This window comes from Mustela nigripes, chromosome 8 (assembly GCF_022355385.1).
Source record: "Mustela nigripes isolate SB6536 chromosome 8, MUSNIG.SB6536, whole genome shotgun sequence".
NCBI lineage: Eukaryota > Metazoa > Chordata > Mammalia > Carnivora > Mustelidae > Mustela > Mustela nigripes.
The window spans coordinates 54,356,828-54,380,148 of record NC_081564.1 but is presented as its reverse complement, the minus strand read 5'-3'; the positions used below and the strand labels follow the sequence as shown (position 1 = coordinate 54,380,148).

General features: G+C 41.8%; 1 protein-coding gene across 17 annotated transcripts in view; it reads right to left on the bottom strand.

Annotated features, from left to right (window-relative positions):
- The window catches only part of DTNA (dystrobrevin alpha), a 357,028-nt gene that overhangs the window by 98,145 nt on the left and 235,562 nt on the right, over positions 1-23,321 (bottom strand). For all 17 annotated transcript variants that reach the window (XM_059409438.1, XM_059409440.1, XM_059409439.1 and 14 more), the window contains one exon: positions 15,129-15,209. In XM_059409438.1, coding sequence (XP_059265421.1) covers positions 15,129-15,209 — 81 coding nt within the window. The remainder of the gene's footprint in view (positions 1-15,128; positions 15,210-23,321) is intronic.

Genomic DNA, 23,321 nt, shown 5'->3' with positions numbered 1-23,321 from the left:
AAAAAAAAAAAAAAAAAAGCCTAAGCACTTGGAAATCTCAAAATTCCCAAGCCTACTTTCTACTACTTACCAATTCCAAAATTTAGGAAGTGGAAAGGCTTTCCACAAAGCTCTCCAGGTGATTCTGACAATCTTATAAAACTTTAGAAGGATTTCAGAGGGCTTGCAGCTGGGGAAGGTCAGTAAACAATTATAGTGACTTTTTAACTCCGGTCATTTTGGAGTGGTGGTTTTTCACCGTGGCCGCAGGCTGGAAAGCCCTACAGGTTATAGAACAGCTCCCTGGGGCTGCTGCTCTTGCACTGCACTCAGAGCCACAAGGCACTAGGCTTGTTAGAAATGCACAATCACAGGCCCCCAACCGGATCAGAAGAATCAGAATCTGCATTTTAACAACATTCCTAGGTAGTTTAAGAATGACAAACAGGCTGGAACTCAGTGGTTCTCTGTCCTTGGCAACAAGAGAGGCTGCTATTTTCTTCTTCTTCTTTTTTTTTTATTAAGATTTCATTTATTTGGGACACCTGGGTGGCTCAATTGGTTAAGAATCTGCCTACAGCTCCGGTCAGCATCCCAGGGTCTTGGGATTGAGTCCCGTATGGGGCTCCTTGCTCAGTAGGGAGTCTTTTTCTCCCTCTGCCTGCTGCTTTCCCTGCTTGTGCGTTCTTTCTCTCTCTCTGACAAATAAATAACTAAAACCTAAAAAAAAAAAAAAAATTCATTTATTTGAGAGAGCATGTGCACACATGCGTGCACGAGAATGAGAGCAAAAGCGAGAGTGAGGGAGAGCTTATGAGGGGTGGGGTGAGTAGGGACGGAGAGAGAGAGGGAGAAGCAGACTCCCTAGGGATCATGACTGGGAGAAAAGTAATTTGCATTAGGTTGGGAATTGAACATAAACTGTTGGTATGCCACTGGGAATATCCTTTAGCGTGCAGATGGGGCGTGGATGTGTGTGCACACTCATGCATACACCCTGTCAAACCCCATCTACTCTGGCCACCCAGGCTTAAAGTGATGGTGACTGTTGTTCGCGGCTTGCTTAGGACAAGTTTTCCAGTCTCTGATATACACAGGTAAAAGTAGGGAGAATTCTGATGCTGACTTACTCATCCGATCCCACTACAAAGGAGCTAGGTTGTTTCTCCAGAAAATTTGTCCAGATCTTCCTTCCCTAGATCCAGGTTCCCTGATTTCAGGAAAATTCCCAGCATGAATTGCCCATTGTAGAGCAATTCGGTAGAGCATGAGAACCACGTGCAGGCGGTATTTCTGATTCCTTTATACTGCAGGTCTGATGCACCAAATTGTGTTCCTTCACACAGTGGAGTATTAAACTTTGTTTGCAGGCTTATAGGAAAGTTATTAATGGAGAGTCATTCTTTCAGTTTTCCAATAAAGTTCTGGTGCCCTTCGCACTAAAAGATGAGCACACCTAGAAGCATTGTCTTTTTCCTATGCCAGCTCTCAAATGCAAAGTTGCACTCATTATTCTAAGTATCAAGTAGACTTTAGGTAAGAATGCTTTCAGGGGGCGCCTGGGTGGCTCAGTGGGTTAAGCCACTGCCTTCGGCTCAGGTCATGATCTCAGAGTCCTGGGATCAAGCCCCGCATCAGGCTCAGCAGGGAGCCTGCTTCCTCCTCTCTCTCTGCCTGCCTCTCTGCCTGCTTGTCCTCTCTCTCTGTCAAATAAATAAATAAAATCTTTAAAAAAAAAAAAAAAGAATGCTTTCAGGGAGCTTCCCCTGTGGGTCAGACTGCCGCGTGCGTAGCGTGTGAGGAGGTGGGGGAGAAGAACCTACCTCCTTGTGAGTTTCAGGAACAACTCCAGGTTCCTCTTTAAGCTCATTACCGTGCCAGCGCACTAACTTGCTTTTCTTAACCTTCCATACCAGAGGCTAACAACTTCATTTTATTCACTGAAGAAGTACTTATCAGCCCTTATTATGTCACAGGCCTCTTCTGGCTTCTAGAATTAGCGTGAACAAGACAGGTCCCTGAAGACACAGACTCACAGGTGGAAGAGGACTGTGGGATCTAGTGAACAAAGGCGTCAAGTATACAATAAGTCTAGCTTCTCTTCCAGAGAAAAATGGGCTCAGAGATCATAGACATGGATTCAGGTGTTTCTTCATTTGTACAACAGGAATAATAATATCCAACTTTCTTATCTTACAGGTGTTCTGGGGAACAACAAAAATCACATGGAGAACACTTAGTAAACTCTAAAGCACCATATGCATTTTAGGCATTGTTCTTATTTTTGAGAGAAAACAGGCATTAACATTTACTGTCATATTCAGATAAGACTATAATCTCCCAATTTTTTGTTCTACTCTGTCAGTGATAAAGATTTCTGCCCTTTCACACAAGCTTTCTTCTAAAATTTCAGGTTGGTTTTCCTCTTTTTTTTTTTCTCTTAAAGATTTTTATTTATTTACTTGACAGAGACAGAGAGATCACAAGTAGTCAGAGAGGCAGGCAGAGAGAGAGGAGGAAGCAGGCTCCCTGCTGAGCAGAGAGCCCGATGCGGGGCTCGATCCCAGGACCCCGAGATCATGACCCGAGCCCAAGGCAGAGGCTTTAACCCACTGAGCCACACCGGTGCCCCAGGTTGGTTTTCCTCTTACCAGGTGTGACGACGTTATAAATCCAGCGAGACTGTATCACAGCAATGAGTTTAGCTCACGGTCAGATCAAACACTTATCTCGAAATTCAGAGAATGTCAGCTCATGAGAAGAAAAGAATATTTCAGCGTGTCACTAACTTACCCTACACGTATTGCATGTACAAGCATTAACCTACAGAAGAAAATTGCCGTGTACGTACAGAACTGGGAATGGAAGCATATTTTCAAAAGAAATGAAATCCAGCCAATAATTTTAAAGATTCTACAATATATGGTGCTTCATGTTAGAGGGGACTAGACCAAAGATGAGAACCTGGCCAGGAAAGAGGTTGTAATTCCCATGGGGAAAGACCTGTTCAGATGGCCTAGCTAAAGATCAAGCTGAGACACTATGTCATCGAAACCCCATATCCTTTAAGCAGATTAAAAAACAAAGCAAAAAACCCCCCAGAAATCCCAAAACTACTGGAGCTGAAAATACAGAGATGCTATTGCAGGCTGGAAACTTTGGGAAGGTTCAAAGGAGGAGGTGGTAGGGCTCAAGCTGGTTCCTGAATTACAGCAGGATCAGGATGGTGGGGGTGGATACTCCAGGAAAAAGATGATCTAGTGACTGATAGCAGAGAGCAACTAATGAAGAAGGGGCAACCACATCTTCTACTAACTTGTTGGGGCTAGCAGAGTTTGCTTACTGGGTGTACCAGAAAGCGGGGTCTGTAACTTTGTAACCTTTCCTTATTGGCCATTATTTGACAATTCTCTGATTTTTCAATAATCAAATAGAGAGATGGAGAATTTGCTTCCCATCAAGTTTAACACTAAATTTCATTTTCAAAATACCGTGAGAGTTAATTCCATCTTGGTCTACAGCCAACCAGTCCAGTGGTGAGAATCAAAAGTGATCTTTGGAGCAATGAGCAGGTCTCAAACTGTGGCCTCTGATTCCATAGTTCCGGAGTTTGGTCAGGGGATCCCCGGTGTCCCCTGCTCCCTGGGTGATTTTGAAAAGCAAGGATGTTTGAGAACCACGGCTGTGGAGCAGGACTTAAAGAGATGAGAGAAAAGGAGAACAGGAAATTGATGCTCATTTGAGCTGTTGGAATTTATTTAAAAGATAGCACAAGAATCCTGGGAACAAGGATTGTGGTCAAGAAAGCCATGTGCAAATTGTCTAGTTGTTAAGATCTTCTCAAATAAATAATTTATTTTTATGCCCTCATGCAGGCTTTTGAGCATGACAAACCAGTGTTTAAAAAGCTCTTAGGGAAGAGAAATTCAGTTAAGTGGTATGCTTTGCTAGGGTCAAGAAATGCATTTTGATGTGATTACACTGAAGAGATTAGCCACATGGACCGAAAACTGAGTTGGGAAAGAAAATGTTAAGAAAATACAATTTTTGTATTTGATTTCCATTCATGAGCCATGAGATATATCTTTCAATATATGAATCGAAACAACATCCAAATAACTCACCAAATTATTTTATGCTTCCGAATTCAACACTCCTTTGCACCTACATTATATACCTTTATCACCAAGACCGCTCTCTGTGCTAAGGATCCTTGGAGAGAAGCATCATAGCTTACAAAGATGATACTTTAGTTTCACTTTAATTTCCTGGGTAAGATGCATGATGGAAGAGAGCTTCAGGAAAAGGTCTACAACATATTTTTGGCATAAAATCAAGTAGGGTATCAGGCCAGTCCTCAGAGGCCCTGACAGTACATCTATTGTCCATTAGGAAAAAAGTATTCAGTTTTCCTTAAATTGTGTTTGTAGACTGGCATCATTATTCAAAATGAGGTATAGTAATTGTTGGCTCAATAGCTGTCATACCGTAAATTAAATTGAGCTGAATTCAATTGAACAAGCATTTATTAAGCCTATTATTTTCCAAGGTTTTGTACCAACGATTATAAAAATAATAAGAGAAGGTAAATGAAAAGAAAGATCTGAACAATAACTAATTTCTCACTGCCAGTGTTTAACTTTGCTTGGAATGTATTTAATAGCTTCAGAAGCAAGAGGATCGTGTATCTTACCTTCCTTCTGGGTAGTCATTTTAGCCTTCACTAGACAGTTTGTATAGGTTTCTTCAATATGCCTTTAGTATTCCCTACATTCTAGTGCTCTAATTTGGGCTTTTACTGCCTTCTACATAGATTTTTTTTTTTTAAGATTTTATTTATTCATGAGAAACAGAGAGAGAAAAGGCGGAGGGTCGAGGGAGAAGCAGACTCCCTGTGGAGCAGGGATCCCAGCACCCTGGGATCATGACCCGAGCTAAAGGCAGATGCTTAACTGACTGAGCCACCCAGGTGCCCAATGGATGGTAGTGGTGGGATTTGAACCCACACCCCCAAAGAGACTGCAGCCTTAATCCAGTGCCTTAGACTAGTCGGCCATGCTACCTGCCAAGCCTATTCTACATAGATTTTTATAATAACCTTTCTTACTCATCTCTAGTTCCTGCTCTCTTCCATCTGTCCTAAGAAGTGGTGTAAGTCCCATACCATTCTCCATCACCTATTGAGTAAAACCCAATTTTCTAAGCTTGAAAACCAATGTTTGGACTCTAGTCTCCTTACCTTATTTATTTGTTTGTTTGTTTTTAAATATTTATTTATTTGAGAGAGAGAGAGAGATCATGCGAGTGAGTTGGGGGAGGGAAAGAGGGAGAGAATCTTCAAGCAGACTCCCTGCTGAGTGCAGAATGGACCTGGGGGTGGACTCGGTGCTGGAATTCACAACCCATGAGATCATGACGAGGGCAAAACCAAGAGTCGGAAACCTATGGAGCCACCCAGGGACCAGTCCAGTCCCCCAATCTCTGACCTCATCTGCTACTCACCTCCAGCTTTTTCCAAGAATCTTATGCCCCAGCCACATTGGGCTTCTTATTCCACAATACACATTTGGCTTTCTTTCACGATTTATTTTACTCTTTAGCAAATACACTCTTCAGTTAACTGTCTTTCAAGGGTATTACCCTCATGTATGCCCGAGGAAGCTCTGATACCTTCAAGTGGAATTATGCTCTCCCGTTTGTTGCTCCCAGACTTCATGTATGAGATCATTTACGACACTCTGCATTTCTCAGAGTTACTAAGGGTCGAATTGTTCCCTCCACTTGTTTTTTATAAGCTCTTGACTGAACTTCAGAGGAGAGGAGGGTCTCTGAAATGATGAACTAAATTTTATGGTTGCAATCATGTGTGTTTGGAGGGAAAGGATCTGTGACTTTCATCAAGATTCTCTCAAAGATTCATGAGAGAAAGAACCACAGCATGAAATTATAACTAACTTGAAGATGTGTACTATGTCCTGTTCATCTCTGTACTTCTCATAGCTACTTGCATATGCCTTGTTCAAACTGGGTGCTCACCAGTGCCTGGTGAATGGAGTAGGGTAGAGGGCCTACTGTTTGCCAGTCACGACATATGATTTCTAGAAGATTCGGAGAGCTCAGTGAGACTCACGGAGCATGGCTTCCCGCAGTACTTTCATTATTCCTTAAACACTATGACTTGAGCAGATGGCCAGAACCCTAGATGCCAGAGGCAGCATTTCAAGAAAAAGAGCAACCGTGGGGCTGTAACTGTTGAGAAACTGCTTTCCACTTTTCCTTTACAGCTCTTGCTTTCAGGGACGCTGCACCACGTGCCAATCTGGCCCTGATCAACACTGATGGACAAAGTACATGGGGTCCCTGAAGAACAGATAAGCAGCAGTCGTGGGGAAGTGTCCCTTTTTCCTGCACTCAGTCTGTACCATTTATGTATAATTAATTGTCTTTCTGCAATAAGAGTAAAAAAACGGGATAGACATGAAAATGCATTTCATTCACCCATTCAGAAAATAGTTACGACTCAGTTTCCTAGTACGTAGGAAAATTGTTTGGGAGATAGGTTAGTGTTTGGGTGAAGCAGTCTCTAGAGGGCTAATTGGCAGATTATTTGCAGTATCTTAAGTGAGGTTAAGAATATGAGAAGTGTATCTTCTGTAAGAAATAAAAATTAAAAGGCAGTAGAAAATACCGATGAGGAAATGTCTAACACAGAAAGCCAAGGTGCACAGGAGGCAATGTTTCAGACCCCTTTTCAAAATCTTGGCTCCGCCCCTTGCTCCAGCCCCTGAGGGAATGACCGGCAAGGAGTAGACTTCGACTGATATGCTCCACACAGCTGCCAGCAGAGAGCACTTGCCTCAGACTCTTGCTCCAAACCTCTGATGCCCCAGCACTAAGGCCAGGGACCCACCTCACACCTACACAAATGCAACCCAGACATATGGGGGTGGTAGGGAGGGAGGAGCAGCTAGATTAGGACTTCCTCCTTGTGGCCCCTGGGTGGAAAGTTCTGGAGCCTTTTGGGAGGTTCCTTAGAAGTTCCTGCACTGTCTGTTGGCTTTCCTCCCTTGTTCCACTTCCGCTCTGGAATGGCAAACAAGGGAGTTCCACAGAAGCCTTGTGTGGAGTCTGCTTCCTGGGAAACATGGGCTCAAGCACGGATTCTAACCAAGTCCCCATCTATCACTGGTTGAGCCCATTCAGAGTAACAAATGAGGAGAAAACGATGATTATGACCATGTTCAAAACAGATTGTAATTCTGTGTGGTCAAATTAACTCTTCCTCGACATATCCTTCTCCACAATATAATAGTATCACAGTCCTATATCAGCAATGTTGAATTTGGAAATTAAAATGTATACTTGATCTTACATTAGAGTTTATTATCTTTGAGAAACTAAGTTTCTCAAGGCTGACGCATTATTAGCTTTGTAGCAGGCTCGTGGTCCATGTGTTTGACAGACATCGCCGGACAGGCTCTCTTTTTACCATAGCATTTGGCTAATATTTAGAGGTTAGAAGTTGAGCTCTCAATTATATGATTTGATCTGGTGTTTATTCAGGAGAAGCCATTTAAGATCTCTTGTGCTATGTTCTCCTCATCTAGAATGAACAGAATTTTACAATTCCTGATAAAAAAAGGAGGTAAAACAGAAGTCCTAGCCGAACATCACGAATGATTAAAAACAGCTAAATAATTTGTTTCAATAGCTACAGATACATTGATGTCTTTAACTGCCATACTTATAAGTACTTTTTTTTTCTTCAGAAAGTGGCAGTTTGCTCAGGGGACTTGACAGGCTAGATATAAGCTGATATAGCAAAGTTTTAGAGTGTTTTCTACTATTTGATAGTCACAAAACCAGAAGCTTTATAGTAAATAGAACATACAACTAGATTGTAAACTTGAGGTTATTCTAATACTAAATTTGAACACTATGTAATATTATCACTTCCCTGCCGCCCCCGCATGGTCTGGAGTAATTCTTGGCATGCAGCAAACCTTGGTCCATATTCATTGAATAAAAAAATAAACGAGTGGCTGCTGGTAACGTGAACAAAATGTCAAGAAAGTCTCCTTGATTTAGTCCTCATGGGTCACAGGGGTGGTTCTGTGGGAGTGGCCATCTTCCCTTCCCCTTCCTCCTGACTGTCTTCCATTTCCTCTTAGTGTTTGCCAGAGCCCCATGACCCCAGGAGCCAGGCTGTAGGACAGCACCCTCTGGGTGTCCCTTCACTGCTCAGCTCAGCGGCTCTGTCCAGCAGGTTCCCAGAACACAGCTTGACAGACCACTAAGGGAAGGCCACTGAATCTTACTTGCTAGATGGCGCAGGGAAGCTTGAAAGGATGCCTCTGTACATGTCACTCTTAACTAGTGGGCGGGGGCTTTTAAACATGAGGTTCTTTCCTAAACTGTGAGTGTAAAAGTCTTCAGTGGTCCCAGCTCCGTGCCCTAATGCAGAAGCAGGAGGAAGGGAAGGAAGCTGATGGCTGTTCCCTCCAGACACCCAGAAATGACTACAGGCACTGGTTCAGTTCATAGGTTGCGCAGTGGCTGAAGACTGGGAAGATGGAGCTCCTAGCCGTCTCTAAAAATAAAAGCTCTCACAAGAAAACAAAGCTCTGAATCTTTAAGATCTTAAAAATAGAAGCAATGAAAGGGAAGAAGCAGCTCTAATTAAGCCTGTATCACAAGCACCAGAACCTTAACACTATAGATTTGTTCTACCAGAAGTTCGCTCTGATGAAGGGGAAGCAGTTTTGCCACAGGTCCAGACAGAGTTTTCTGCTGGTCCAGGAGGAGGTTTTCTGCTGCCACATTATAAGGCATCTTAAATGGGTTTATGTTCTGCTGCTACCACCAACTTCCCCACAGGGAGTTTTTAAGGAATGTTGGATTCTAGCGCAATGCCTTTCTCTTTATTCTAAACAAGTGTCTAGAATGATCCAACATCAGGAGTGAAAATATGTATCAAAATCACTTGGAGCACAGATAATTATGCTCCAAGCCTTTGCCATCTGCCACTTATTTCCCTAACTGAACATTCCTGCTCTTCCTTTTGACTCCTTGACAGGAAAGAGTCCTATCTCTCTCCTTCAGACACATCTCTTTTGGGGGGATCTGTTTCTGTCACCTGAGTATTTCCTTTAAACTTCATTTTTTCACCCAACGCTCTCTATGTCATTACCTGGAAAACAGAAAAGTCAATGATGCTGAGCAATGTGGTAGGCAGAGTTCTAAGATGCCCTTCACACCTGCCCAACCCTCAAGATTTCTGGTCTTCAGTGTTGATATACCTTCTCCACTGCTGAATCAAACACTTTAGTGTTTTAATTTAGGTCCTTCAGTAAAGGGATTTTACAGATGTAATTAAGGTATCAAGTCAGTTGACCTTAAGATAAGGAAATTTTCTGTGAACCTGACCTCACATAAGTCCTTTCATTTTTTTTTTTTTTTTTAAAGACTTTATTTGAGAAAGAGAGGGAGAGAGCAAGCACACAAGTGAGGTGAGCGGCAGAGGGAGAAGCAGACTCCCGGCTGAGCAGGGAGCCCGACTCGGGGCTTTATCCAGTGACTTGATCCCAGGACTCTGGGATCATGACTTTAGCTTAAGGCAGATGCTTAACTGACTGAGCCACCCAGGTGCCCCTGCATAACTCTTTTAAAAGTTTTCTCTGGCTGATCACAGAGGAGGAGGAAGTCAGAGAGACCCAGTGTGCCTGGTACGGAAGGAGAAGCAAACATCTAGAGGGCCATGTGGCAAGGAATGCAGGTAGCTTGTAGGAACTAGGAGTAGTCGCCAGCTGATTGTCAGTAAGGAATGGAGACCTTAACCCTTCAACCATAAGGAAATGAGTTCTGCCAATAGCCAGTTCACTCAGAAGAGAACCGTGAACCCCAGATGAGAACCACAGACACTGGGAGACCCTAGGCTGAGAATCCAGTCATGCTGTGTTTGGCTTCTGACCTACAGAAACTACAAGAGAGTAAATGTGTCTTGTTTTAAGTGGCTAAGTGTGTTATGTAATGATAGAAATGGATACAGGCAGCCCAAAATCCACATACTTAGAAATATGGCAAAGAAGAGGAATATGCTGGTAATCAACTTGAATAAAATTGAATGGGATATTAGTATTTATTTCAGAAAAAGCATACCTGGAGTGCCTGGATGGCTCACTCAGTTAAGCATCTGTCTTCTGCTCAGGTCATGATCCTGGGGTCTTGGGATCAAACCCCGAGTTGGGCTCCCTGCTCAGTGGGGAGTCTGCTTCTCCCTCTCTCTACCCCTCCTCCCTGCTCATGTTCATTCTCTCTTTCTCTCAAGATAAAGAAATAAAATTTCAAAAAGAAAAAAGAAAAAACAAAAAACAAACAAAAAACCCCCCCCCCCCCCCCCCCACATATTTAAAGGCTATTCCTGAAGGTATAATACTAATCACTTGGCTGGTGAAAAATGAATCTAGTGGATCCTATTCATTCACTCATAAAAGAATATTCCTTCTGGACCCACCACATATCTAACATTCACATGAGTTAATTTCACAGTGACAGAGAAGCCATTAGGTGAAGAGGTTCTGCATTTTCTTTTCTTCTAGAAATCCTGAATGAAGTTTAGAGTTATTAAGTCAAAGCATGTGTTCTAACTTTATAAGTGGATGAGGAATACTTATATTTCTTTTATTAGAGGGAAATGTTTGAGAAACTGAGATTTCAGATATAAATATATACCTTTCCTCCTCTTTTCCTTTTAAGCAAAATTTTAACTAAATTTTAGTTGATACGACTGACAGAAAATTCAGGCTGTGAGCAGAAGAACTAAAAGAAGGTGCCTCCTTACTTTTGCTCCTTTTATTAAACAGGAGAGATTTGAGATTTCTGATTTATTTCTCTTGTTCCCTTTTATTGTTCATGAACTTAAGGCTGCATTCCATTGACTCCAAAGTAATTTCTGGGAAAAGATCTGCTGACATTACAGGGTATCTGGATCATTAACCATGTCAGTGCTGACCGAGGAGATAATGTTCTGGCAGAAAATAGTTATTTGTTTAAAACAAAGCTGAGATGTTGTCATTGCACACATTCTTATAGATGGTGTATAGCTTATTTTTGTGTAAAGTTCTCAGGAAACCTCGAAGCTAAAGAAAATGCTATCGATTAGAAAGCAGAGTTAGGAATATTGTGTGTATTATCCCCTTTCTGTCCTATTCCTCCTAGAAAATAAAATTGACAACTTGGTGTCCCCTAATTTTTAGGGTCATCCATCCTTTTGTTCCATTAGGGAATGTGCTAGTCATGGCACGGGGAGGGAGGTTAGGCCAGAGTACAAAAATGAGCGGTAAGGGGAAGAAGCTGACTTGACAAATGAATCCCATGGAGAAAAGTTGAAGGAATCAAGTGTCTTTTGTCTGAAAAAAAGAAAAGATGGTGTCTCACAGTTTTTCTTTTATAACAGAGGTTGGTGAATGTCTTTTTCGTGTTTGGAGAGTGGGGCACTACCAGATTACATAGTAATATTATGTAGATATTACTCTGGCATATATATAATGAGAGAGAAAACAAATTTATACACTTTTCTGATGAAATTAAAATATAATAATGGAAGGAATTTTTTTTCAATACCTGTTTACCAATGAGAAGATTAGAATTTGCGGGGGAAGGACAGCATTTTGCTTAACTGGGACTGTAAGTAATGTTCCCTATTTTAAAATCGTTGCAAATAGTCATCTGTAAAAACTCCTATTTTACAGTCTATACAAAAGTAAGTGCTGAGCTGCATTCAGTGCACAGGCCACAGTTTTCTGGCCTCTTCTGTGGAGTGTTTTCGACCCTCAGAAGCAGTTACTCTCAGCATCCACTGGGAATTGCATTAGAGGGAAGGAACATGAATGCCAGTGATAGGAATCAGTACTCTGTACAGGAAACCATAAAGACAGTAGGCAAGGGCTGTGGGGACAGAAATACGGGGAATTAACTAACCCTTCTGATGTCTGAACTCAGATAAAAAAACAAATCTCTTAAAAGTCTATATACTCCATGCTATATCCAGATAATATTTTTTCTTTCTAGGTGATGACTTGACAAGTGCTAGTTTTTAATGTTTTCTCCCCTCTACTATATAGTTTTTAAGCTTAGTTTTGTTAATACCCAACATCAATCTTACCTGTAAATAAGGTCTGGACCTAAAAATAACCTGTTCTCTTAAGGTCCATCGATTTCTATGAAGTAAACGCTATGTAAGAATTTCAATAAAGCAATGCACTTACAAATACACTGCCTGGATTTTTTAAAAAATTTCTCTTATTGTAGAGTAAAACTCCAGTATAAGGTACCATATTTATGGTGTAAGTTTCACTGCAGACAAAAATGACCTTCCCCTAATACAGGGGTGTACGTTCAACATTGACTAATATTATGTCCCATAAACACCAGTGTCCTAGTTATCTGAAAAAGTAGGCTCTGCCTTTAAGATAAAACAGTCTCAGCTGTGTTAGCATTTTGCAAGCTCCCTGACATCACAACTGTTAGATTTGTTGTCAGGGAGGAAAACTCAGCAAACACATATCATACTTGCATTTAACACTTTTGCTCAAGGTAGAAACAATTTTAAAAAGCAACTTTATTTTAGCAGAGCATTGAAAACCTGCTTGTTAGTCTTCCTTTTTTTTTTTTAAGATTTTTTAAAAAATGTATTTGACAGACAGAGATCACAAGTAGGCAGAGAGGCAGGCAGAGAGAGAGGAGGAAGCAGGCTCCCTGCTGAGCAGAGAGCCCGACACGGGGCTCGATCCCAAGACCCCGGGATCATGACCCAAGCCGAAGGCAGAGTCTTTAACCCACTGAGCCACCTAGGCACCCGCTTGTTTCTCTTCCTTAAGCTTTACTTTTGTATAGTTTGTAGAGAATATAATATTTTCCTACACTTGATCTTAGCCAACAGGCTAAGAAGGGATTTTCCTCATCCTCAAATAGATGAAGTTTGTCGGGTGTAACACTTCTCTGTGTAATGTCCACTAATTCTCTAAGAATCATGCTAGATGCCTCCTTCTCTAGGAAACCCCTCTTACTGGCCCTCAGCCCACATAGGGCCCAGCCTCTTTGTTCTCCCACAACACCATGCCCCCATTCCTACCATTACACTTTCATACTGCGTTAGGAGCCTGTTTAAAATTCCATCCAGGCTAACCCAGTTAGACTTTGTGCAATTTTAAGGCAGAGATCGTATCTTATTCACCTCGCTCTACCCCAGGCACCTAAGCACAGTGCCGAACACACAGTAGGAGCTCGTTATAAGCTTTCTAATTTAAAAGGTGAGTGAATGGATGCACTGAGGGACAACTAGATGGGTATGAAAGTTCTAGTTTCCCCAGGGATAGACTGGCACGGTTTTCCAAGGAGGTCAGCGTGACTCCTTGCCTAGTCAGGGTGACCACCACATGATTCTGGATGTAGGATAAGGATCAAGAGCAGAGAAGAACAGGAAGAGGAAAAGGAGACCCCCAAGAATGAGAAGGGGCCATTCCCTGGGAGCAGGAGGAATGCGAGGTGGCCCAGGGTTGCTGGAGATAGAGCCTTTGAAATGCTCTCCCCTTCCCTCCCAGGCTTCCCTTTCTTTATTGTTTATTTACTTTTTGGATCATCCCAACTGTTTTGTAACATTTTTTTTTTTTTAAACAATTCCCTCTCTCTGCTGAAAGGCCCGGAGGAGGAAGCTCTGCTTGGCAAAGCTCTATGGGATGAGAACCCCCGTCCCTGCTCTTTCTCTTCCCCCTCATTCTCAGGGCCACTGAGTTGTGATGAGCAAAGACACAGGAGGATCCTGTCACTTTTTCATCGCTGAAGACATGGAGACCTTTCCTTTTGTTTAAATATAGGTGGTAGGGTTGAGGAGGGTAGAAAAGCCTTTCTTTGGTGGGAGCCTCTTCCTTGTCCTTTAATACCAGTGCTCGAAAGTCCTTTTATAGACTCCTCAGTGCCCAGGGCTGCAAGTACATTCACAGATTCCTTCCCGCATCTGTAGTGCTCTTCTCATAGTCTCCCCAACTTTTTTTTTTTTTGGTTGGATTTAGTTTTCTATAAGGAGTCAAACATGTCTTTGATTATCTGGCCAACCTGTGTTTACCCTCTTCTCCTGCCCCAAACTTCAGCCCCATTTCCAGCCACTGAAGCTGAGGAAGAAGCTCTATAAGAGCAAGTGAAGACTAGCTGCCTGCCCATCCCCCCCCCCCCAGTCAGAATTTGGGGAGCCTGGGGCAGGGTCCCAGGGAACGTCTGCTGGAGACTCTGGGAGGTAGAGGTGTGGACATGCCTGGTTTCCATACTGACCACGTCTAAGCCCTCTGCCACTCATGCAAAAACTATGTGTTCGTCCTCAGGAGAACATTCTGGTTCTCATTTTTCTAATCCATCCAATACTAATTAGAAAATGAGAATACTTATTCATTTTTACAGCAGTCAGTTTTCAAAAAGAAAAGAGTAAGTTCATAGACACGAACTATGAGGCAATTTTTTTCTCCAGAGAATGATGAGAGCAGTGAAGCAGCAGACGATGCTAACGGTTCACTGGGATTAGTGATCTAGTGGCTGCCGACATTTTAAAATTTGGGAACATGTCGAAGCAAGTCTCTTTGTTTCTTCGAGTATTATTGCCTCTTTTCTTGCTTTGGTCCGATGCAGGCTAATGTAGTTAAAACTCTGATACAAAGGGTAATTTTGTAGCCTCAGAAAGAAACTTCTGTGCTTTCGAGGGGCTTATCAATATTTTCTTATACTTGTAAGGCAAACACATGTATAAAAAAAAAACCTTAATATCTGGTGTTTTCTAACGTTCGTGGAAACTACTCTGATGGCACTGCATGGACAATACCAAAGCTAGAGAAGAGAAGAACAATATCCATCCAGATTTAAACCATCCCAAGGACAGGATTTCGCACACATCCAAAGGATCATCACTTGAGCAGTTAAGAGCAATGAAACCTTCAGAATCACTTACGGAGAGTCTCTCTAACCATTTGTGCATCCTGATACTCTACTGTTGTGTAAACATATTTTTATCAACACTTACAAGACACCAGTTTTAATAAACAAAGTAACAAACATAAACTATAGGATTCAGGAGGGTAATTAGTCCAAACAACTGGCATACTCACAGTTGCATTTCTTCTGAACAAACCGAAGCTTGCATGCTGTTCTGTAGGTGGAGAGTCGGATGCGATCCAGATCTTGAGCCCCTGGTGGGGGGGGAGAAACGTACACATATGGTCTGCCATGTGTGTGGAAAGCGATTTATAATATTTATAAAGAAAACGGCCATAGATAGTATAGCCCATTCACTTAACTTGATTTTTATCTTTATTAGACTACAAATATAACTTTCAGACTAGAAAAGGTCTGCCTCACATCCCTCAGGTTCTGGAGGAGGAGAGCGCACGGAGCCAGCACGCTGGTTGTCCACCGTGTTCGTGGGCGGAAAAACACGGCCTCAGCCCTGTGGTGTCTGCCACTTCCGAGAACAATCTGCTCAAGCTGTGACTTTAAACAGCAAGACGATAGCAGTGTCGTCAAACAACCATTTTAAACGCACTGTGATGGGTCACAGAATCTGGCTACGAGGGGCGCCTGGGTGGCTCAGATGGTTAAGCCTCTGCCTTCCGCTAGGGTCATGATCTCAGGGTCGTGGGATGGTCATGATCTTAGGGTCGTGGGATCGAGCCCCGCATCGGGCTCTCTGCTCAGCAGGGAGCCTGCTTCCCCCCCTCTCTCTACCTGCCTCTCTGCCTACTTGTGATTTCTCTCCTCTGTGTCAAATGAATAAATAAAATCTTAAGAAAAAAAAAATCTGGCTGCCAGGGGAGCACTCGCTGAATGTGGGGTATCTTTTCTATGTGATCTTAGGTCCACTGCTTTTATTTATTTATTTGCATTTATAGGATTATTTATTTATCTGAGGGAGAGAGAAAGAGGGGGGAGAGAGCACAAGTAGGGGGAGAGGCATAGGAAGAGGAAGAAGCAGAGTCTGGGCTGAGCGCAGTCTCGGGAGGGTGGTGGGAGGTGGGTGCTCGATCCCGGAATCCCAAGATCATGACCTGAGGCAGATGCTTAACTGACTGAGCAACCCTGGTGTCCACATCAGCTGCTCTTAGAACCCTCAGTTTTCTCATCTGGAAGTTGGGGATGATGATACCACCGCTTCTTACTTCACAGAATTAGGAGGCAAATGTGTGACTACGCCTAAGCACGGAGACCAGGGCTTGGCACAGAGCTGGCGCCGAGTACTCATCAGTATTGCAAGTGTGTATCCTGCAAACTTTCCTGTCACTCTCAGAGGAGACTCCTTTCTAAGAACAACCACTACTCTTTCTTATACTATGGCTTCCCACTCCTCTCTCTAAAGAGAGGAACACGTTCCCCATATTCTTGAAAAAAATTGCTCATTCTATACTTCTACTCAAGAACCCAGCATGGCTTCTGCTGCTCACCAAGTCTGAATGTTCTGCTGTGAATCCAAGCCCCTCTGTGTATACTTCCTATGCCACCAACCCAGTAATATTTCCTACGACTCTCCACCCAGAACCTCTGCCAGGCTGGGGGCTGGTGTCCTCACAGCACCCTGTGGACGGGCTGCTTACTACATCCACACCAGAGTTCCTGGCGATCCTCCTACCCTTTTCCGAATGAGCTGATCTCTAGACTGTGTCTAGAACATAGCAGACTTTCAACAAATGTCTGTTCTTCTCTGCTTCCAAATATTTGGCTTTCTTTAAGCCCATGTTTATGGTTCGTAAAGGATATAAAGGCACAGAGCTATATTTGACATGTGTTGAACTTTACCAGTAAAAGTGCTACATAAATGATTCAAAATAGAATAGTTAGGGTAGCAAGTAAATGAACTGGCCTAGAAATAATTATATTAGGAGGCCAATTAAGTGCTTTCCTAATGAAATTCAGGGGGAATTAGCAAATGTCCTGCATTGAGAGCATTTAGCATTCCCTTGAATCTAACTGATCTCTTTAGATTCGTTTAAAAATGATATCAATATTCCTATTACTTCCCAGTTTTATTAAGCAGATCATTAAACATTCATTCTTGTGAGAATGTGTTACTTGACAAACAGGCTCATTGACACTGGGTGCCTGAAGGATCAAAGAGCTAGGTAGGGCCCATCCTCCTCCAGTGCAGGAATTCTCCTAACCATGCCCTTAAGAGATGGACATGTGGACAATGGCCATATGGATTATTTTCAATGATAGGGATGGTTATAACTTAGTAAAAATAAATGAGCTTTAAACTCAGTAAGCCTTAATCTTTCATTTCCTAGTTGTGTAATCTTTGACAAGTTTTTTAAATTCTTTTTTTTTTAATTTTATTCATTTATTTGACAGACAGAAATCACAAGTAGGCAGAGAGGCAGGCAGAGAGAGAGGAGGAAGCAGGCTCCCCGCTGAGCAGAGAGCCGATGTGGTGTTTGATCTCAGAACCCTGGGATCATGACCTGAGCCTAAGGCAGAGTCTGTAACCCACTGAGCCACCCAGGCGCCCCAACCTTTGACAAGTTTTTACTCGCTACCTGATTTTTCCATGAATATGGTGATTACAGTATCAGCTTTACAAGCTGGTAAGGTCTGATGTTTGCACCTAGTGAGCACTTAATAGCAGGTGGGACTCCTTAAAAGGTTTTTTATACCACTTCTGAGTAACAATAAGTGATACTGATAGCGCTAAGTGATAGAGATTTCTTTTTTATATTTGAGCTTTAATTTGTGTCCTGATAAGTTCAATTTATTTGATCTAATTTCCTCTCTGGAGACACATCATTTTTCCTCCCTGTCACTTGATAATTTATTTCTCACACATTGGGAAGCAGCTATCACGACCATGACTAGCATCTTCATTACCATCTGAAGATTATGTAAAAACACCCCTCTCATCATGGAGTTTAAAGTTTAGCTGGGATCATAACTTCTTGACCTTTTAGATTGGACAGGTTCAATTCCACAGCCATTTCCAGGCCATTGTCTACCACAGATGGAGGCACACAATAGGGCTTCAATACATGCCCGTTGCTATTAGTATTCTCATTATCATCAGGCATGGCTTTGAGACCTTTATCCATTCTAGTCTTCTGGCTCTATGGGTGGCTTGTAGATCCTTGAAATGAGATATACAAAATTAACCCAAATGCCACAGTTATTGCTTTGTCTGTGCAGAACATATAGAAAGCAATCATTGCCACTTTTGATAAGACACTTACTAATACAACTAAAAAAAATTAAATGGCTCATTCTTCTGTCTCTTTTCATTAAAAAGTGGGTTTAAAAATCATATGTACTTACATCTTATCAGATCTTTTCTGTTTTCTATTTAAATGCTTATTTGGAGGCTAAAGATAGGACTTTGTATTTATCTGGTTAGTTTCTTTTAATTTTTAGCTCATGCTTGTAACCATTCTAAAATTTTTTATTTTGCCACTGGCATCTCCGAGGGACTTCCCAGTTTCGTGTCCTCTGTAAACCTGAGAGGCTCCTGTGGAACAGGAACTCTCTGGGGTATTGAATAACCAGAGACGAGAGACTATCTGAAATGCCTGAACGCTCAGTCTGCCTTTTCCCCTGGAGGAATATGTATTTTTATTGATGCTGAGCTTGGGTCAACAATCACTAGCTGAAAATAAGTCTTTAAAAGAAGACATTAGGGACACAGATTATTTGTGTAAATTCTGGAAGGATAACGATAAGCCCCAGGTGTGAAAGGGCTTCTGTCCCACACAATTAAATGTCTTAGTTCCAGCAAGACCGTATCCTCGGCATCTCCTTCTCATAGAGGCCCTAGGGGCAATTCAGCAAAGGTGTGACTCTCCTGCAGGTAGTCAGAGGGGCACAGAGATGATGCTTAGGGACAGGAGAATGAGAGGGTTCCCTGTCCTATCATGATGTGGACTTAATGGACCCTCTGTTTTGTTCAGGAGTCAGGAAGGGGTCTGAGGGTCTCTTGCTGTTTCCTATTTACATAAGTTCCTCCTGGCTGAGGTTGTAAACCTTAAGTATCAGACAGGATGTGGTGAGCAATGAAACTGAGCTTTGCAGACATTAGCTTTTCACACCACTTTGCACAGACAATGTAAGTGGCAACCGGATCCATATGGTTCTGGGACCCAAAAAAGCTGAGCTGAGATATGCTGCACCAGGCGCTTGCTCTGTTTATCCAACTTGTTTAAAACAAATTTATTTGTCTCTGCCCCAGTAAACCATAAACTTAATTCAGTTTTACATGTGTGGTCTCCTCTCAAAAAGTCTATAAGCTCCTAGTCTGCTGTGGCAGTAGTCGCATGTCTTCTGTGTCCAAGGCATTGGTTAAAACCAAGGACATGAACAGGTCCACAAATAGATTCTTCTAGTATCTACTAGAGGCTGTCCTGCAAGTTGACTGACCCATTGCTTATTCCTGCAGACATGGTCACATCACCACCTCTAAATCTACCTAATTACAGCGATTCAGCTCACGTTGCTCTAACACACCCACAACGTAAGAGACTTTGCCAGTATCTTGCTGAAATTAAGGTTCGTTTCTTTTTTTTTTTTAAAGATTTTATTTATTTATTTGACAGAGAGAGATTACAAGTAGGCAGAGAGGCAGGCAGAGATAGAGAGGAGGTAGCAGGCTCCCTGCTGAGCAGAGAGCCCGATGTGGGGCTCGATCCCAGGACCTGAGCTGAAGGCAGCGGCTTAACCCACTGAGCCACCCAGGTGCCCTTCAGGTTCGTTTTTATGCTATAGTATTTTCCTGAGCTAGCGGTCTAGTAGCCTTATTAAAAAGGGAAATTAGCTGACTTAATTCCTTTATAAAAAAGACAGAATTTGAATAAGTGAATGAAAAAGTCAGTAGAGCAATCCTTGTTCTTAGCATCTTGAAATATCTAGGATTAGCAGTATTTTTATTCCGTCATCTGGAAAAAAAAAATCCATCATATAAAACCTGCAAGTTCATACCCTAGACTCTCAAGACTCTATAATCTTCCTTTTTAATAAAAAAGAGGTATAGCAAAAAGATGAGTATAGTATTTCCCTATTTTTTCCTTTTTTACAATGTCCTCTTCATTATTTCTAAGAAAAGTAGATGGTATTTTTTTCTTTAAGTATTGTATCATTGGGATATAATTCTTTAAAACATTAGAGTCAACTCATTTAAATAATATGTTAGATTTTCTTCATAATGATAGAGAGGGGCTGGGAGCAAATCAGAGGGGAGATGAATAATATTTTCTAGACTTTTGTATACATTTGAAATTTTCATAATAAAAATGTAAAGCTAATTCACTTAAGGTAACTTGCTTCTCTCGTACCCTCTCCTTAAATCTCTCATACCCATGTCATACTTGGAAGAAAGTGATAAAGACAAAAGCAAAGATGGCATTAAGAAATTTCGATTGATCACAGGGGCACCCAAGGAGCTCAATCAGTGAAGTATCCCACTCTTAATTTTGGCTCAGATCATGATTTCAGGATTGTGAGATCAAGCCCTGTGTCTGGCCCCACACTGCCCCTCTCCCTTCTGTCTTCCTTTCTCTGAAAAAGAAAAAAAAAAAAGAAATTCTGATGGATCACACTGCTATATTCTACAAATCCCATTTTTCCTCTTTTATTTTTCCTTCCAAGATTTTTCTCCTCTCTCCCTGTCCTTCCTTTCCTCACTCTCTTACTCCCTCCCCCCACCTTCTTCCTTTCTTTTTCTCCATTTATCCATCTATCTTTTGATCCAACCAACCAACCTTACCTAATTTTGGGCTTTCATTTTTTTACTACATTCTGAATAATTTCACACAATTCATATGTATTTTGCCTTTCATGTTTTGAAAGTCAGCTCATCATAAAGCCATTGGTATGGTCATTCAGATAATTAAATATCTCATTAATTTTTCAAATTCACTCAATAAATATCTACTGAATAAAGAAGAAGCCTATGAACAATGTATCTGAAGTCTTCCATGCTTGCTGATTGACCGGATCTGTGTGTGTATCTGTGTGTGTGTGTGTGTGTGTGTGTGTATGCGTGTGTGTATATGTGAGAGAGACAGAGAAGGGAAGAGAGAAAGGAATTTGGGGTTCAAGGATAATACTCAAATTTCTACATTAGGACGCTCAGTGGGATGGGGAGGCCCTCACTGGGCTATGGTAAAATACAGAATAGGTTTGTAGGTGGGTGAATGAAGAGTTCAGTTTTGGGCTCACTGAGATTGAGGTGCTTGTGGGATATCCAAATGGAGATAATCAGCAGCAGTTGGATATACAGATATAGAACTCCTGACTATGGAGTACATTTCCAGAATTATTAACAAACATATAAAATGCAGCAATTTGTCTTTATTGCGCCAAGACTGGGAATATTTTTCCAAGAGGTGACTTTGCATATAATCAGGGGCCCTTAGTGGAATTAATGGTGAGCCCACCTCAAGCTGCTTCATTAGTAGAAACCTTGACAGTGAGGGAACAGGCTAGAAGGGACCCTGAGTTTATATACTGACTATTCTGGATAAGCTGGTTTATGAGAATGGCTCATGAATCTTGTGAGCCATAACAATAATGGTGAAGCCTTGACAAAAAGTGAAATTGTAAATGGAGGCAATCGAACAGAACTTTGGTAAAATCTGGCTTTTGGGTATCTGGAAGGTGCCAAGAGACATAAAAAGAGAAGTCAAGTGGTCAAAAAAAAAGCAGGAGAGTGGACTAGAGTGGTGCCATGAGAGAGTATTTCCAGAGCGGTGACCCATGGTATTAACATTTTAAAGAAGCTGAGAAGCAAGGGAAATGAAGAAGAAAGTGAAAAAAGTCCCTGTATCCACCATGGCCTACCAGGGGTGCGGTGGGCTCATGGGAGCGGTCTCATTCATGGCATTTTTCTGAGTTTTTGAAATCAATTTTCCTAAAAGTCATAGTATTACAAAATCATACTCTAGGTTTCATTCCAGATACCCATGTACTGACTGTAGTCAACTTTCTGAAGAACTATCTGCATTTGAACAATTCAAGTGTTGGTTGAACACTTTGCCTCTCTCTGATTTTCTATCCCTCCTGTGCTTAAAGGCAGTGGTAGCACTCTGATTTCTCCTCAGGACCTTCTTTATCTCGGTAGGTAGTCTTCTGAGTTATGAAAGAACGTTTTCCAATCACTCTCCTCTGATTAAAACCTACCTGTCCTGTGCCCTGTAGGCTTGTAAACCAACATTTACTCAGCATCTGAGGTGAATGGATTCGAAGGTAAAGGCCTATGGCTTATCCTTAAGAGATGTTCACAACAGTAAATGACGTGTTCATAAGTGAGAGTCATATAAGGCAGAGTGATGTTCTCTGACAGCAAGAAAACAGAGGTGATTTAATTCCAAGAACAAACAATTTATTCTGCTAAAAGCCAATCTGATAAGCTGATATGAGCTGGTAAACTCATCTGATGGCTGAAAAGCCAAAGTGAGGATGACATTTAACTTTAACTAAGTCTTTTCAGTTTTAATCTAAGGTACTAAACCAACAGATAATTAGGGCATTATCCTCAAGGGAGTTTTGGTTAAAGGCAACTTGTCTAGAATTTCTTTAATCAAAGTTGTTGGCCACAGGGTTAGTGTTTCATTTTGGTTTTAACATAAGGCTAGTCTTTTTTGGCTTGAGTCCACGCTACCCTTAATTTCTTTACCATTTCTTCTTGCTTCTGCTGCTTGTGTTTCTGAGCTCAAGAGTAGATGTTTCTGAGCTCAGAGAAGATGTTTCTGAGCTCAGAGTAGATGTTTAATGTTTAATGTAATCACGTGAATTTGCCTAAATTTCTTACCCATTGTTCTTCTCATCAATCACAAAGCTCTATTCTTCGTGTCCTCTGTTTTTTGGCCTTTGAAAGGCATTAACATTGGCCTCCCCCCACTCCCCATCCTGACCAACCTTCAGACAGGCTTCTTCCTGACCCAACACCTCTGACCTCCTTTCCTTAGAGCATTTACTTTAGAGAACTTTTCATTGTAAATTCTTTGTCTGCTCCATTGCGGAAGTAATCTCCCAGCCTCTTGCCCGTTTTACAGCCCAGGAATAACTTTCTTAAGGACAGGGGAGCCAAACCTTTGAAATGCAATCATTGAAGGAGATCTCCAATTGTCTGTTGGAGCATAGAAGCCTAACTTTCTAACTGGGACAATTAACAAACACAACTGACCACCTTCCCCACTAATAATCTTCAGGACTTCTGCACTAGTTCACCCCAGTACTTAATAGCCCTCCTGCCTTCCAGATTGAGTTCAATCTCTCTTTTCTCTTGCAGTAGGTCCTGACTGCTTTGCAATAATCTTGAATAAAGTCCTCCCTGT